Here is a 17,040-nt window from a genome sequence, read left to right on the forward strand (position 1 = left end):
GAAAATTACAGATGCCAAATACCTTACAGCGTTCTTAAGTTCTCTAGTCTTTAAAGAACATAAAAACATAAGAGAAGCTATGTTCCACTGATGGACCTCTGCTCCATATTTTTATCTAACCCCCTCTTGAAGCTGGCTATGCTTGTAGCCGCCACCACCTCCTGTGGCAGTGAATTCCACATGTTAATTACCCTTTGGGTGAAGAAGTACCTCCTTTTATCCGTTCTAACCTGACTGCTCAGCAATTTCATTGAATGCCCACGAGTTCTTGTATTGTCAGAAAGGGAGAAAAGTACTTCTTTCTCTACCTTCTCCATCCCATGCATAATCTTGTAAACCTCTATCATGTCACCACACAGTCAACGTTTCTCCAAGCTAAAGAGCTCCAAGCGTTTTAACCTTTCTTCACAGGGACAGTGTTCCAAACCTGTAATCATTCTAGTTGCCCTTTTCTGCACTTTTTCCAATGCTATAATATCCTTTTTGAGGTGCGGTGACCAGAACTGCACACAGTATTCCAAATAGGACCGCACCATCGATTTATACAGGGGCATTATGATACTGGCTGATTTGTTTTCAATTCCCTTCGTAATAATACCTAGCATGGCTTTGGCCTTTTTTATTGCAATCGCACACTGTCTTGACATTTTCAGTGAGTTATCTACCACGACCCCAAGATCTCTCTCTTGGTCAGTCTCTGCCAGTTCACACCCCATCAACTTATAATTTGCAGCTGGGATTTTTGGCCCCAATGTGCATTACTTTGCACTTGGCTACATTGAACCTCATCTGCCACGTTGACGCCCACTCACCCAGCTTTTTGTCACCCTGGAGCTGTTCTTTCATTCTATAGCCATATAATCACACCAGGTCTCCTTTGTTTGTTGATTGCCTGTATGTATGTATGTCATATGTATATACACACACACAAACACGTAATCAGAAAAACAGTCTTGGATTTGCAGGAGCTCACAGATCTGGTATTTGCTTTTACAGAAGATTCTGGCAGAGGAGGAAGGCAATCCGGTGGTCCAGGTGAAGTCTGTTCAGAGGGGAAGAGAGGATGAGGGGAGTGCCAGACTCACCTGTCCCTGAATCAGGGAAAGTCCTCAATGCCATCAAGGATGGGATCAGAAGGGAGCTGTGGAAAGGAACCCTGCAGAAGAACCAGAGAGACAACATGTCTCCAGATGTGCAGCGCCAGCAATTCAGGGGGTTCCGCTACCAGGAGGCCCAGGGGCCCCGAGAGATTTGCAGCCGACTCCACTATCTTTGCTGCCGGTGGCTGAAGCCAGAGAGGCACAGCAAGAAAGAGATGCTGGACCTGGTGATCCTGGAGCAGTTCCTGGCTGTCCTGCCCTCAGAGATGCAGAGCTGGGTGAGGGAATGCGGGCCGGAGACCAGTTCTCAGGCAGTGGCCCTGGCAGAAGGTTTCCTTCTCAGCGAGGCAGAGCCCAAGAATCAGGACCAGCAGGTGAGAGGGATTCATGGGGGCAAAGGGACAGCATATGAACAATATTTTCAAAATCCACACAAATTACCCATTTTTTTAGACCGTCTCTCTCCCTCCCCCCAGTCTGTTTCTTCTACCTTTTCTCATCACTTTTCTCAGGGGTGGAATTCTAGCAGGAGCTCCTTTGCATATTAGGCCACACACCCCTGTTGTAGCCAATCCTCCAAGGGCTTACAAAAAAGAGCCTTGTAAGCTCTTGGAGGATTGGCTACATTAGGAGTGTGTGGCCTAATATGCAAAGGAGCTCCTGCTAGAATTCCACCCCTGACTTTTCTGGGATTTCTACTTATTTTTCAGGCACAGAAGACGATCATGCAAGAATGTTACCATGGAGCAGCTTTTCTGGGTAAGATTGAAAAGAGTTTCATTTCCACTCCTGATGGTAGGTGGGCTGCCTTGATGCCCCATGGATGATGCTCCACTTCAAATTCTCAGTTTAGGAATTCAGTCTGGGGAAGTAAAAACTTTAGATCAATTTAAAATCACTGCAACTTCTGCAAGGTTATTGGACAAAGGAAGCTGAAGACAAAGCTGTCTCCAATTCAAATGATGGTGATTAATGTCAGAAATTGGGAAACTAGTGTTTTGGGCCAATAGAAAGAGATGCACAATCATAAGTTTTCAGGACCTCTTATGCCATAGTAATTTCTGATGCTTGTAAGTCAAGAGCTTTTTACTACCCACTTTTCAACAGGACAGGGAGTGTCCAGAGTTGGCAGATCTCAAAAGGATGTTGGTGGAAGCAGAGGTAGAATTCTAGCAGGAGCTCCTTTGCATATTAGGCCACACACCCTTGATGTAGCCAATCCTCCAAGGGCTTACAAAAAAGAGCCTTGTAAGCTCTTGGAGGATTGGCTGCATCAGGGGGGTGCGGCCTAATATGCAAAGGAGCTGCTGCTAGAATTCCACCCCTGGGTGGAAGGCAGCAGTCGGGTTCTTTAAAAACTGTGTTCTTTCTGACTAGGTATTAAGTGACAAGGTAGGAAAAGTTATGTCAAAAAATGGTCTTGGATCATCCCATAAAGACCCGTGTCTGGAAGTATGATGTTGCTGGGATCGTCATTTGCTATGAATATATTCTATGATGATTATTCTCAATAAGAATTACATATTCTTAATAGTAGTAACAATATTTTCATTTATACCCAGCCTTTCTAACTGGGAGTCAAGGCAGAATATATGTATAGTAAAAAAGAAAACTTATACAATCAGTAATCAGATGAGATGATAACATCAGGCAGGGCTTTTTTTGTAGCTGGAACTCCTTTGCATATTAGGCCACACACCCCTGATGTAGCCAATCCTCCCAAGAGCTACAGGGGTCTTACTACAGGGCCTACTGTAAGCTCTGGGAGGATTGGCTACATCACGGGTGTGTGGCCTAATATGCAAAGAAGTTCCTGCTACAAAAAATCCCCTGACTTGTTAGGCAACCAGTGGATTGTAGAATAGGATAACCATACTAGTTATTATATTGGAGGGACTCTGGCTTAGTGGAAGAGCCTCTGCTTTGCCTATAGAAGGTTTCAGATTCAATCCTTGGCATCTCCAGTTGAAAGTAGCAGGTAGAAAGTGATGGGAAAGATTTCAGCCTGAAATCCTGGAGAGTCACTGCCAGTCTGAGTAGAGATTGCTGACTTTGCTGAATGGATGGTCTGATTCAGGATAAAGTCGCTTCATTGGATAAGGATATTTGCATTTAACAACACACATTCCTGATAAACTGGAACAATATGGTTGGGCTCATATTGTAGAACAGAGGAAAAATCCACGAGGAGGCATGCAACTATAATAAAGGGGATGTGTCAGTGGTATCTCGCACTGTGTTGCCTAGCTCTAACGAGATGCAGGGATATGAGGACTGCGGTTCTATCAGTGAGCTTAGAACTTCCTGTTCCTTGCGTTTCAGATTTCTTCCTTCTTAATTCTGTGCCACTGGACAAACAGACCACAGTTTTGTATATGATAACAGTATCATGTTTGAATTGGTCAGAAGTGTGGAAGCAATTTAAAAAAAATGACGCAAGGAAAGTTCTAGTTATGAGCCAGGACAAGGAGAATCTTATTTCCCCCTCCAAGGAACTAAAATGTACTTGGAAAGCAGGGGTGGAATTCTAACAGGAGCTCCTTTGCATATTAGGTCACACCCCCTTGATGTAGCCAATCCTCCAAGAGCTTACAAAAAGAGCCTTGTAAGGTCTTGGAGGATTGACTGCATCAGGGGTGTGTGGCCTAATATGCAAAGGAGCTCCTGCTAGAATTCCACCCCTGCTGGAAAGTACAGAATGCCTTCCATTCACCTTCTTATCCTTCCAGGTAGTGCCGTACATCCTTTGCCATCTCTTTGTGGCAGAGAGAAAGCAACTTCCGGGAAGCATTATCAGGTTAGTGTGGAACTCTGGATCATGCTCCTCCTCACCCTCCCTTGGTCAGAGAGAATCCCCTTCTGTCTCTTTCCCTTGGCTGTTATCTGTGCTGATCACTGGAAACAACATCAGAATGGAAGTTTCAGTTCTGAATGTCAGCATTTTATAATTCATCTTTTGGATTGCTCTTAGAAGGGGACAGTTTTATCAATTAGAACTAATAAAAGGAAGTACTTCTTCACCCAAAGGGTGATTAACACATGGAATTCACTGCCACAGAAGCTGGCAGCGGCTACAAGCATAGACAACTTCAAAAGGGGATTGGATAAGCATATGGAGCAGAGGTCCATCAGTGGCTATTAGCCACAGGATATTGATGGAACTCTCTGTCTGGGGCAAGTGGTGCTCTGTGTTCTTGGTGCTTGGGGAGGGGGCACAGTGAGAGGGCTTCTAGTGTCCTGGCCCCACTGGTGGACATCCTGATGGCACTTGGGTTTTTGGCCATTGTATTACGGAGTGTTGGGATGGGCCGTTGGCCTGATCCAACATGGCTTCTCTTATGTTCTTATGACTTTTTTTTTTACATTATTTATCAAGATAGAGCAGTTTGTTTGTTTCTCTTTTCAGGGTCTGGTGACCTTTGAAGAGGTGTCTGTTCATTTCTCCGAGGAGGAGTGGGCTCTGCTGGAACCAGACCAAAGGAGGCTTCACCAGGAGGTCATGGAGGACAATCGTCAGAATGTGGCCTCTCTGGGTAAGGCTGTCATGTGCCTTCATTGACAGATCCTGAAAACAAAAGTAGGATGACCTGGGTTTGGTCTGATCTCTTCCACTATCAGAAGTGAAACAGGAAGAACAAAAAAAAAAAAGGAGGACCTTGCTGGATATGTCTCATGAGTGCAAAAGGATGCAACACTGGGTGAAAAGAGCCCCATCTGGAAGACATCTGTATGTGCAACACCTAACAGCCTATGGCTCTACAGCCATATGTGGATTACTACAGAACTAAATGTGGGTCTTTTAAAAATGAAATCTGTATGTAAAGATACATTCGTGGGACAGGCAGGATGCTAGAATAACCAGTATGGGAAAGGTAGACAAAGATTTTTCTGAGACTCAAAGACTTATTAAAGATGCTTTAGAGACAGAGAAATGATAAAGGTGAACACTTGACAGTTTTCTGAGTGTGAATCATGCACAGATTTATGCCAGTGCACTAAATAAGTATGCAGGAGGCTCCTGTTGTATATTTATTACTTATTATGAAACATTACTAATAAAAGTTCTCACAGCAACTAAAAAAAAAAGAAGTGAAGCAGGGTCTGTCCTGGTCAATACTTGGATAGGGAGACCTCCTAGGAAGCCCAGGGTTGCTAAGCAGAGGCCAGCTATGGCAAAACACCTCTATCTGTCCCTTGATTGACAAGCCTCCAGGGTCTCCAGAAATCAGCTGTGACTTGAAATCTACCGATAAGGACTCTGGCAAGGGGCTACCAAGAAGGACTCTGGCATGGGGGTCTTTCAATGGAGACTCTCAGGAGGAGAGTGGAGTGGCTGCACACAATGGCAAGCGATAGGATCTTTAATTTATTTTTATTGACTTTAGATTTATATGCCGCGCCCTCCACAAGCGGACTTTCTTCCTGTCTTGCGGCTCTCTGACATTTATTCCGTGGCTCTTATGTTAAGCAAGTTTGGCGATCCCTTGTTGTGCTGAACTTCCACTTGGGTCACTAACAGGATCAGCAGACAGATCCTTTTGGATCCCACCAGTAGCCCTGAGTTGAGGAAAAAAATGATTTTTCTTTTTTGCCATTATGAGCAGTTGTGGTTCAGAAAACCAAAATGTGGTTTTAGAAATCTGAATATTTCTTAAAGCTGGAATGTTTGTAAGTCATTGGTCTTTTCCTTTCCCCCTAAGGAGAACTTCTGGTTCACAAGCCTGATTCCATTTCCCTCATGAAAGAAGCAAGACATCCATCCATCCAAGAAGCAGAAGAAACAGAAAAATCAGCAGGTATCTGCTTACTTGTGTGATGGGAATGGGTGTGACTCCTCTTGGGCTAAATTTTACCAGCTGGAGAAAGGAAGGATTTCTCTTGAAAGGGCAGCTGCTTTGAGAGCCCTCTCAGCCCCGCCCACCTCACAAGGTGTCTGTTGTGGGGGGAGAAGATATAGGAGATTGTAAGCTGCTCTGAGACTCTGATTCAGAGAGAAGGGCAGGGTATAAATCTGCAGTCTTCTTCTTCAAGAGGCACGCCCCCCCCAGAATGGCAAGGAAAGCTATCTCAAATGTGAGTTAAACCAGGGGGGAAATATGGGCTTTTTGTTTACCTCAGCTTGGTGGGAAATATTTATACAGTTCTGGGCTTTAATATATATTTGATTTATGTCTGTTCTGTCTCTTTGGTGTAGTGGTGTAGTGTAGAGCCAGTTTGGTGTAGTGGTTAAGTGTGCGGACTGTTTTCTGGGAGAACTGGGTTTGATTCCCCACTCTTCCACTTGCACCTGCTAAGCATGGCCTTGGGTCAGCCATAGCTCTGGCAGAGGTTGTCCTTGAAAGGGCAGCTGCTGTGAGAGCCCTCTCAGCCCCACCCACCTCACAGGGTGTCTGTTGTGGGGGAGGAAGGGAAAGAAGATTGTGAGCCGCTCTGAGACTCTTCGGAGTGGAGGGCAGGATATAAATCCAATATCTTCTTCTTCTCTCCATGGACCTGCTCAAGTTGGCTCAAAAATCAAAGCAATAGCATAAAATCATAACTACTACCTAAATGATCATTTTTAAAAACTAGGGACACAGGAAGAGCATAAAACTGCCATTGTGTTCCCTCAAAAATCTCCCAAGACCAGCCCTCAGGTTAGAAGAATAGCATAACAGAGCTGAAAAAATAACTGTCTAAGAGAATGCCTGATTGGAAAGCATGCTATTGGCCTGGTTATAAAAATACAGGAAGTTAAACTCCATGCAGCCTCTGAAGCAGGAACATGTCTCATATGAGGGGCCACCACTGAAAATGCCCACTCTTCACCAGCCTCAGCCCTATAAAAGGGCCACAGAATGAAGGGCTTGGGAGGCCAAACGAACCTGGAGAGGGAAGAATATGGTGTTCTTTATAAGTTTGGAAGTCAGATTGGGTCTCATAGTTCAGGTGTAAAGCTCTGTTAAGAACATAAGAGAAACCATGTTGGATCAGGCCAATGGCCCATCCAGTCCAACACTCTGTAAACACAGTGGCCAAAAAAATCAGGTGCCATCAGTGGGACCAGGACACTAGAAGTCCTCACACTGTTAACCTTCCCAAGCACCAAGAATACAGAGCATCTCTTGCCCCAGACAGAGAGTTTCATCCATTCCCTGTGGCTAATAGCCACTGATGGACCTCTGCTTCATATGTTTATCCAATCCCCTCTTGAAGCTGGCAATGCTTGTAGCCGCCGCCACCTCCTGTGGCAGTGAATTCCACGTGTTAATCACCCTGTGGGTGAAGAAGTTTCAAAATTGCTGTGCAGTGAATGCAGTTCAGCTCTATATTTGAAGGGAAGAGATTTGGCAGAGGTCATCTAGTCCAACCTCTCATTTCCCACACTGGCCACTTAAGAGTCCCTGGAACATTCACAAGAAGAGGAGCATATCAAAACCATTCCTCTTCAGAGACATACAACCTCTAAACAAGGAGACTGAACTTGTGTACCATGTCCCTGATGGAACTACCCTCCAAGAAAGAAGAAGACTGCAGATTTATACCTCGCCCTTCTCTCTGAATCAGAGACTCAGAGCGGCTTACAATCTCCTATATCTTCCTCCCCCACAACAGACACCCTGTGAGGTGGGTGGGGCTGAGAGGGCTCTCCCAGAAGCTGACCTTTCAAGGACAACTCCTGTGAGGGCTATGGCTGACCCAAGGCCATTTCAGCAGCTATAAGTGGAGGAGTGGGGAATCAAACCCGGTTCTCCCAGATAAGAGTCCGCACACTTAACCACTACATCAAACTGGCTCTCAAGAGCTGATTAATAGAGGGCAGGATTTGTCCCTGCCCCCCCTTCAGGTGACTTCTGTCATTATAAAGAGCAGTTAATGGCCTTTTTTATTTGATTCTGCTGCTGCTTCAAGATTTTACTTGTCTTTTCTCTTTATTCCAGAGACTGCTGTTCCCCAGAGCAAGTCTGAAGGAGAACCACATTACCTGCTTGATGGAAAACAACAGAAAATAAATGCTGGAAGAAACTGGAAGAGGAGGAATGAATACTGTGCTCAGGGTGCTGAGTCTGAGGTGTTGGATACACCCCTCAGAATTAACGCAGGGGAGAAACCTGATCAAGCCTTGGAGTCTGGAAGGAGCTTTGCTTGGATGGGAGACCTTCCGGACCACCCACAAATCCACACAGAGGAGACAGATAAATGCCTGAAATGTGGAAAGAGCTTTGCTCAGAATCACCCACTTGATGCTCATCAGCAAATCCACACTGAAGAGAAACCATATAAATGTTTTGATTGTGGAAATAACTTTGTTCAGAGTTCAAACTTTATGGCCTGTCAATGTATTCACACTGAGGAGAAACCATATAAATGCTTGGAGTACGGAAAGACCTTTGCTCAGAGCTCAAATTTTATGGCCCATCAATATATCCACACCGAGGAAAAACCATATGAATACTTGGAGTGTGAAAAGAGCTTTGCTCAGAGTTCACATCTTATTGAATATCAGCATAACCATACCGAGGAAAAACCATATGAATGCTTGGAGCGTGGAAAGGGCTTTGCTCGGAGTTCAAACTTTATGGCCCATCAATGTATCCACACTGAGGAGAAACCATATAAATGCTTGGAGTGTGGAAAGGGCTTTGCTTCAAGTTCACATCTTATTAAACATCAGCATATCCACACCGAGGAAAAACCATATAAATGCTTGGATTGCGCAAAGAGCTTTGCTGAGAGTTCATACCTCACTGCCCATCGACGAATCCATACTGGGGAGAAACCTTATAAATGCTTGGATTGTGCAAAGAGCTTTGCTCAGAGTTCAGACCTTAATGCTCATCGGCGAATCCACACTGGGGAGAAACCGTATAGATGCTTGGAGTGTGGAAAGAGCTTTGCTCGGAGTTCAGAGCTTAAAGCTCATTGGCGAATCCACACTGGAGAGAAACCATATGAATGCTGGGAGTGTGGAAAGGGCTTTGCTCAGAATTCACAGCTTAAATCCCATCGACGAATCCACACAGGGGAGAAACCATATAAATGTTTAGAGTGTGGTAAAAGCTTTGCTCAGAGTTCACAGTGTGCTGTCCATCAACGTATCCACACTGGAGAGAAACCATACAAATGCCTGGAATGCGGAAAGAGCTTTCCCCGAAGTGACAGCCTAGCCACTCATCAACGAATCCACAGAGGGACAAGCAAGAGAAACCACATAAATGCTTGGAATGTGGAAAAACCTTCACTCGAAAGGCCTATTTTAAAGTATACCTAAGAATTTGCTCAGGGAAGAAACCATGTACATGCTAAGTCCCGTTTCACATCAAAATATTCACACAGGAGAGAAACCGTACAAATATTTCCAACTTTGCAAGAACTTCAACTTCAACACCAAACTTACCAGACATCAACATCTGGAGTTTTTGTGGTAAATGAGGCCCAGATTGTACAGCTGTTGAACTGGTATTAGTTGAGGCATGTTCAGCAGGGCTCTTATGTTCTTACTATACTTCGCCTACGGTCTTGCAGTACTTCAAGGATTTTTTTCCCCCAAATTCCTTTCCAAAAGCTTACTCAAGCCACTCACAAATAAAAGCAATACATTAAGATCTGCAGCACCATATAAATTATCGCATTAGTTAAGTATGTAAAAAAAGTAAAGTTAAAAAAGTATGTAATTTTTAAATCAAAATTATCCAGACAAGTGTTCTCCGTAGAGAAACAGGAAACAGAAGAGCTGAAAAAGATCATAGAATCATAGAGATGGAAGGGACCTCTAGGGTCATCTAGTCCAACCCCCTGCACAATGCAGGAAACTCACAAATACCTCCCCCTAAATTCACAGGATCTTCATTGCTGTCAGATGGCCATCTAGCCTCTGTTTAAAAACCTCCAAGGAAGGAGAGCCCACCACCTCCCGAGGAAGCCTGTTCCACTGAGGAACCACTCTAACAGGAAGTTCTTTCTAATGTTGAGCCAGAAACTCTTGATTTAATTTCAACCCATTGGTTCTGGTCTTACCTTCCGGGGCCACAGAAAACAATTCCACACCATCCTCTATATGACAACCCTTCAAATACTTGAAGATGGTGATCATATCACCTCTGAGCCGCCTCCTCTCCAGGGTAAAGATGCCCAGCTCCTTCAACCTTTCCTCATAGGACTTGGTCTGCAGACCCCTCACCATCTTCGTCGTCCTCCTCTGGACCCATTCCAGCTTGTCTATATCCTTCTTAAAATGTGGTGCCCAAAACTGAATACAATACTCCAGGTGAGGTCTTACCAGAGCAGAGTAAAGCGATGCCATCACATCACGTGATCTGGACACTATACTTCTGTTGATACAGCCCAAAATTGCAATTTCCTTTTTTAGCCACTGCATCACACTGTTGACTCATGTTCAGCATATGATCCACTAAGACCCCTTGATCTTTTTCATACATACTACTGCTAAGACGTCTCCCCTATCCTATAATCATGCATTGGATTTTTCCTACCTAAATGCAGACCTTTACATTTATTCCCGTTAAAATTCATTTTATTGATTTTAGCCCCATTTTCCAGCCTGTCAAGGTCATCCTGTATCCTGTTTCTGTCATCTTCTGTGTTTGAAACCCCTCCCAATTTAGTATCATCTGCAAATTTAATAAGCATTCCCTCTATTCCTTCATCCAAATCATTGATAAAGATGTTGAACAAAACAGGTCCCAGGACAAATCCTTGAGGCACTCCACTTGTCACTCCTCTCCAAGAGGATGAGGAACCATTCACAAGCACTCTTTGGGTGCAATCTGTCAACCAGTTACAGATCCACCTAACAGTAACAGGATCCGAACCACATTTTACCAACTTGTCAACAAGGATAGTATGTGGAACTTTATCAAAAGCCTTACTGAAATCAAGATAAATGATGTCTACAGCATTCCCCTGATCCAGCAAGGTAGTCACTTTCTCAAAAAAAGAGATCAGGTTAGTCTGACATGACTTGTTCTTGAGAAAATCATGCTGGCTTTTAGTAATCACATCCATTCTTTCAAATGTTCCAGGACCGACTTTGATGATTTGTTCTAAAACTTTTCCAGGTATAGATGTCAAGCTGACGGGTCAGTAGTTACCCAGATCATCTTTTTTCCTCTTCTTGAAGATGGGGACAACATTCGCCCGCCTTCAGTCTTCTGGCACCTCTCCTGTTCTCCAAGAATTCTCAAAAATAATAGCCAGAGGCTCAGAAATTACATCTGCAAGCTCTTTTAGAACCCTTGGGTGCAATTCATCTGGCCCTGAGGACTTAGTTTCATTTAAATAAACTAGGTGTTTATGTACTACCCCTATGCTGATCCTAGGTTGGAACGTCATACCCTCCTTATATGTTCTGTTTTTGCCATGTTGAGCACCATTTCCCTCAGAAGAGAAGACTGAGGAAAAGTAGGAATTGAGCAGTTCCACCCTCTCTTCATTACCTGTTACAATTTCACTTTCTTGCCCTCACAATGGGCCTACCATGTCCTTGCTCTTTTTCTTACTCTAAACATAAGAAAAGAACCCTTTTTTGTTGTTTTTAGCATCTTTGAACAGCCTAAGCTCATACTTAGCTTTAGCTTTCCTAATGTTTTCTCTACAAGCACTGGTGATTTGTTTATATTCATCCTTGGTTATAAGGCCCTCCTTCCAATTTCTAAAGGAGTCTTTTTTATTTCTCAAGTCTTTAGAGAGCTGTTTATGGAGCCACTTCAGCTTCTTTAGGCTTTTTCCATTTTTTCTTCTACAGGAATCATCTGCGATTGCGCTTTCAGTATTTCGCTTTTAAGAAACTCCTACCCCTCCTGAACCCCCTTCCTCCTAAGTATTTCTGACCATGGGATTTTCCCAGCATAGTTCTAAGTTTATCAAAATTTGCCTTTCTGAAGTCCAACCTATAAGTCTGGCTACGTATAGCTTTTCCCTTCCCTAAGACTGTAAATTCCAAAATCACATGGTCACTACTGCCCAGGGTGCCCACTATTTCCACTTCTTCAGTCAATTCTCCTTGTTGGTGAGAATCAAATCCAAGATAGCAGATCCCCTTGTTTTCTTCTTCACTTTCTGGAAAAGGAAGTTGTCAGTAAGACAAGTCAGGAATTTATTTGACTTTTCATTTTTAGCAGAGTTGATCTCCCATGATCACTGTACCCCTTCTCTTGGAGAATTTTGCAATCTGCTGTAGAAGTATCTCATCCAAATATCTCATCCAAGTCCAAGATAAAAAGCTCTTAGTTAAAAACCTGCTTGAAAACAATTGTTATGCCCTGGTGCTTTAAAGGTAATGAGGTAGGTTCCAGCAAAGCTTTATTTGATGAGATGAGCTGTTACAGGGGTGGAATTCCAGCAGGAGCTCCTTTGCATATTAGGCCACATACCCCTGATGTAGCTAGTCCTCCAAAAGCTTACAAAATAGAGCCTTCTAAGCTCTTGGAGGATTGGCTACATCAGAGGGGTGTGACCTAATATGGAAAGGAGCTCCAGCTAGAATTCCACCCCTGAGCAGTCACCACTGAAAACGTCCCGTCTCTAGCGACCTGCCTCTAGGGTCACAAAGAGCAGGGCCTAGGAAGCAGACCTTAACTGGGGACAGTATGGCAAAAGGCAGACACTTTCTGTAATTTCAGCATCTAATTTAGCTTTTTTTCTCCTCTTCATTTCAGAGGCTGGTGGACTCCAGAAAAAGCCCAAGGGAGAACAAAAGCAGCTCCCATTGGAACGGGTAACAACCAGGACTTTTTTTGAGCTGGAACGCAGTTCTGGTTGGCTTGGTGTCAGGGGGTGTGGCCTAATATACAAACAAGTTCCTGCTGGACTTTTTCCACAAAAAAGCCCTGTGTGAAACAATGGTGATGTCAAGGGCGTGGCCTAATATGCAAATGAGTTTCTGCTGGACTTTTTCTACAAAAAAGCCCTACGTGAAACAATGCTGATTTCGGCAGTGTGGCCTAATATGTAAATGAGCTCCTGCTGGGCTTTTTCCTTAACCCCCCCCCCCCACAAAGCCCTGTTAACAGCAAAGAAGACACACAGGAATGAAACGGACAGGAAGTGAATCTTCTACTTTTCAGGGTTTTGGGTCTCAGGACAAAGCCTACCTCTCCCCTACTAAGGAAAGATTGACTGCCCTGTTTATTTATAAATTGGTGTTCAATGCACACTGGAGAATCCACACAAGGGAGAAAGCATATAAATGGCTGGAATGCAGAAAGACCTTTATTTTTAGCTCAGATCTACACTGAACACATACATGTTTGGGATGTAGAAAGAGCTTTGCTCGGCATACATTTCTTGGTGCACCAGAGATTCCACATGGGAGAAACCACATCCATGCTTGGAATGTGGAAAGAGCTTTTCTCAGAGTGCCACCCTTATTGCCCATCAGCGAATCCACACAGGAGAGAATCCATATAAACGTTTGGAGTGTGGAAAGAGCTTCATTCATGATTACTCTTTGCTTTGCATAACAGAGTCTGCACTGAGGGAAGGCTGCATAAATGCTTCCAGTGTGGCAGGAGCTTCACATGCAAGCCTTACCTTATGAAGCATCTGGAAGTCCACACAGGGACAATCATGCCTTCTGTTGGATGAAGAGAGGGTCATAGAGATCTTCCCTGAGTGTCTGGAATTTGTGTGCTAAACAAGTCCGTGACTGTACAGCTCTTTAATTGCCCTGAGTTACAATAAATTATTGGTTTTAAGCCCACTGGAATTCATTTTGTTATAAAACGAGGATGAGTCGTGTTACCCCTTTGAGAAACTGAATGGAATGGATTCCTTTGTGGGGGCAAGGGTGAAACCTTTCCCACAATGGAAGTTCTGGGATTTGTTATTTCTTTGTCCAAATGATTCAGTCCTGGTGTATTTTCCCTACTTCCTTACACTCTGGGCAGTCCTTGTATTGATAGTATAATTCACCTTACAAAGGTATTCAATAAATTAATGAAGGATTGCCATTGTAGCTAATAGCCTTCAGTGTTCAGAGGCAGTAACCTTAGAACATAAGAGAAGCCATGTTGGAACAGGCCAATGGCCCATCCAGACCAACACTCTGTGCCACACAATGGCAAGAACCTAGGTGCTGTCAGGAGGTATAACAATAGGGCCAGAACTCCAAAGCCCTCCTACTCTTGCTCCCCCCAAGTACCAAGAATACAGAGCATCACTGCCCCAGACAGTGTTCCATCTATATACCTTGTGTCTAATAGCTACTGATGGGCCTCTGCTCCAGGTGATTATCTAATCCCTTCTTGAAACTGTCTATGTTTGTAGCCTGGAAAATGATTATTATACTAGTGGCCACGAAAGTAAAAAGAACAGAACATAAGAGAAGCCATGTTGGATCAGGCCAATGGCCTATCAAGTCCAACACTCTGTGTCACACAGTGACCCAAAAACCCAGGTACCATCAGGAAGTCCACCAGTGGGGCTAGAAGCCCTCCCACTGTGCCCCCCCAAGTACCAAGACTACAGAGCATCACTGCCCCAGACTGAGAGTTCCAACAATAGGCTGTGGCTAATAGCCATTGATGGACCTCTGCTCCATATGCTTATCCAGTCCTCTCTTGAAGCTGTCTATGCTTGTAGCCACCAGCACCTCCTGTGGCAGTGAATTCTACATGTTAATCACCCTTTGGGTGAAGAAGTACTTCTTTTTATCAGTTCTAACCCGACTGCTCAGCAATTTCATTGAATGGCCACGAGTTCTTGTATTGTGAGAAAGGGAGAAAAGTACTTCTTTCTCTACCTTCTATCTTGTAAACCTCTATTGTGTCACCCCTGAGTTGATATTTCTCCAAGCTAAAGAGCCCCAAGTGTTATAACCTGGTTTGGTGTAGTGGTTAAGTGTGTGGACTCTTATCTGGGAGAACCGGGTTTGATTCCCCACTCCTCCACTTGCACCTGCTAGCATGGCCTTGGGTCAGCCATAGCTCTGGCAGAGGCTGTCCTTGAAAGGGCAGCTGCTGTGAGAGCCCTCTCCAGCCCCCCCACCTCACAGGGTGTCTGTTGTGGGGGAGGAAGGTGAAGGAGATTGTGAGCCGCTCTGAGACTCTTCGGAGTGGAGGGCGGGATATAAATCCAATATCTTATCTTCTTCATAGGGAAAGTGTTCCAGCCCTTTAATCATTCTAGTTGCCCTTTTCTGCACTTTTCCCAATGCTATAATATCTTTTTTGAGGTGCGGTGACCAGAATTGTGCAAGGTAGAGTTTATTTGGCTCTTGCAGATCCTTACGTGTTCCACTATGAGCTTTGTAGCCACCATTGCTTACTGCGGCACTGAGTTCCGTGTGTTGCTCTTTGGGAGAGGAAGTACTTCATCCCCCTAATCATTTTAGTTGCCCTTTTCTGCACTTTTTCCAATGCTTTTTTCCCTTTCTTTTGAGATGCAGTATCCCAGTTGACTTACAACTAAAAGGAGGAGCAGGGTGCCTTTGAAATGCTGTTCCCTATGATTCTCAGGCATGAGTGGTCACTAAGTGCAGACCAAAGATTCACAGGCTGTGATTGCACGCACTAAATAATGTACTTTCAATCCACTTTCAATGCACTTTCTATCTGGATTTTGCCAGTTCACACAGTAAAATCCAGTTGGGAAGTGCCTTGAAAGTGGAATGAAAGTGCATTATTTAGTGTGTATGATCATAGCCACAATGTCACAATAGTTTTCCAATGCGCTGGATAGAATTCACACGTTCACCAGTAGTGAACTCAGCTGAGTGTGGGAGGGGATTCTTGAACAAAGGATGCTCTGCCAAGGAGGGCAGAGCCATGGCAGTGGGCAGGAGCAGCCATTTCCTCTCAGGATGTTTGTTACCTCTTTGCTTTCTTGCAAGTGATCAACAATGTCTATGAATTTCAAGCTAGACTACTGTAACTTGCTCTATGTAGGGCTGCCCTTGAGGATGACCCAGAAACTCCAACTGGTCCAGAACGTTACCCCCTGGGTCCTTACTGGGACCCTCTGCATGGCACATATTCAACCCATGCTACACAAGTTGAACTGGCTTCCAATGGAGTACTGGATCAGGTTCAAGGTTCTGGTGCGTTAACCTTCATAGAATCATAGAGTGGGAAGGGTCCTCCAGGGTCATCTAGTCCAACCCCCTGCACAATGCAGGAAACTCACAAACACTTCCCCCTAAATTCACAGGATCTTCATTGCTGTCAGATGGCCATCTAGCCTCTGTTTAAAAACCTCAAAGGAAGGAGAGCCCACCACTTCCCGAGAAAGCCTGTTCCATTGAGGAATCGCTCTAACGGTCAGGAAGTTCTTCCTAATGTTGAGCTAGAAGCTCTTCTGATTTAATTTCAACCCATTGGTTCTGATCCTACCTTCTGGGGCCACAGAAAACAATTCCACACCATCCTCTATATGACAGCCCTTCAAGTACTTGAAGATGGTGATCATATCACCTCTGAGCCGCCTCTTCAGGTTAAACATCCCGTTCCTTCAACCTTTCCTCATAGGACTTGGTCTCCAGACCCCTCACCATCTTCGTTGCCCTCCTCTGGACCTGTTCCAGCTTGTCTATATCCTCCTTAAAATGTGGTGCCCAAAACTGAACACAATACTCTCCTGCTTTGAGGTTTTTAAACAGAGGCTAGGTAGTCATCTGACAATTGTTCTCCAGGCCAGTTTGGCCAGGGATCCTGGAGGGTCTTTTGCCACCCTGGGTGTGGAACAGACAGCGCTTTTTTTGAGCAGGAATCCGCAAGAATGCAGTTCCGCCTGGCTTGGCATCAGAGGGTGTGGCCTGCTATGTAAATGAGTTCCTGCTGGGCTTTCTCTACAAAAAAATCCATGTATGAAACAATGGTGATATGAGGGGGTGTGGCCTGATATGCAAATGAGTTCCTGCTGGGCTTTTCCTACAACATAGCCCCGCGTGAAACTGGTAATGTAAGGGTGTGTGGTCTGATATGCAAATGAGTTCCTGCTAGGC

The 17,040-nt window shown here is 44.5% G+C and overlaps 2 protein-coding genes across 2 annotated transcripts in view; one reads left to right on the forward strand and one right to left on the reverse strand.

Annotated features, from left to right (window-relative positions):
• Window positions 1-17,040, reverse strand: part of LOC132571892 (uncharacterized) — an 851,656-nt gene that overhangs the window by 389,237 nt on the left and 445,379 nt on the right. The gene's annotated exons all lie outside the window — the stretch shown is intronic.
• LOC132570978 (zinc finger protein 436-like) lies at window positions 1,064-9,732 on the forward strand. Its single transcript, XM_060237614.1, has 4 exons — window positions 1,064-1,474; window positions 4,507-4,633; window positions 5,801-5,896; window positions 8,021-9,732. Exons 1-4 carry the CDS (start codon window positions 1,064-1,066, stop codon window positions 9,349-9,351), a joined length of 1,965 nt encoding a protein of 654 aa, XP_060093597.1. The 3' UTR covers window positions 9,352-9,732.

This window comes from Heteronotia binoei, chromosome 5, assembly GCF_032191835.1.
Source record: "Heteronotia binoei isolate CCM8104 ecotype False Entrance Well chromosome 5, APGP_CSIRO_Hbin_v1, whole genome shotgun sequence".
NCBI lineage: Eukaryota > Metazoa > Chordata > Lepidosauria > Squamata > Gekkonidae > Heteronotia > Heteronotia binoei.

Bases quoted from the DNA above. Each gene is read 5' to 3' on its own strand.
- LOC132570978 (XM_060237614.1), top strand. From the start codon at position 1,064: ATGAGGGGAGTGCCAGACTCACCTGTCCCTGAATCAGGGAAAGTCCTC. The intron at 4,634-5,800 runs GTAAGGCTGTCA...TTTCCCCCTAAG, and splicing joins TCAGAATGTGGCCTCTCTGG to GAGAACTTCTGGTTCACAAG. The intron at 5,897-8,020 runs GTATCTGCTTAC...TCTTTATTCCAG, and splicing joins AGAAACAGAAAAATCAGCAG to AGACTGCTGTTCCCCAGAGC.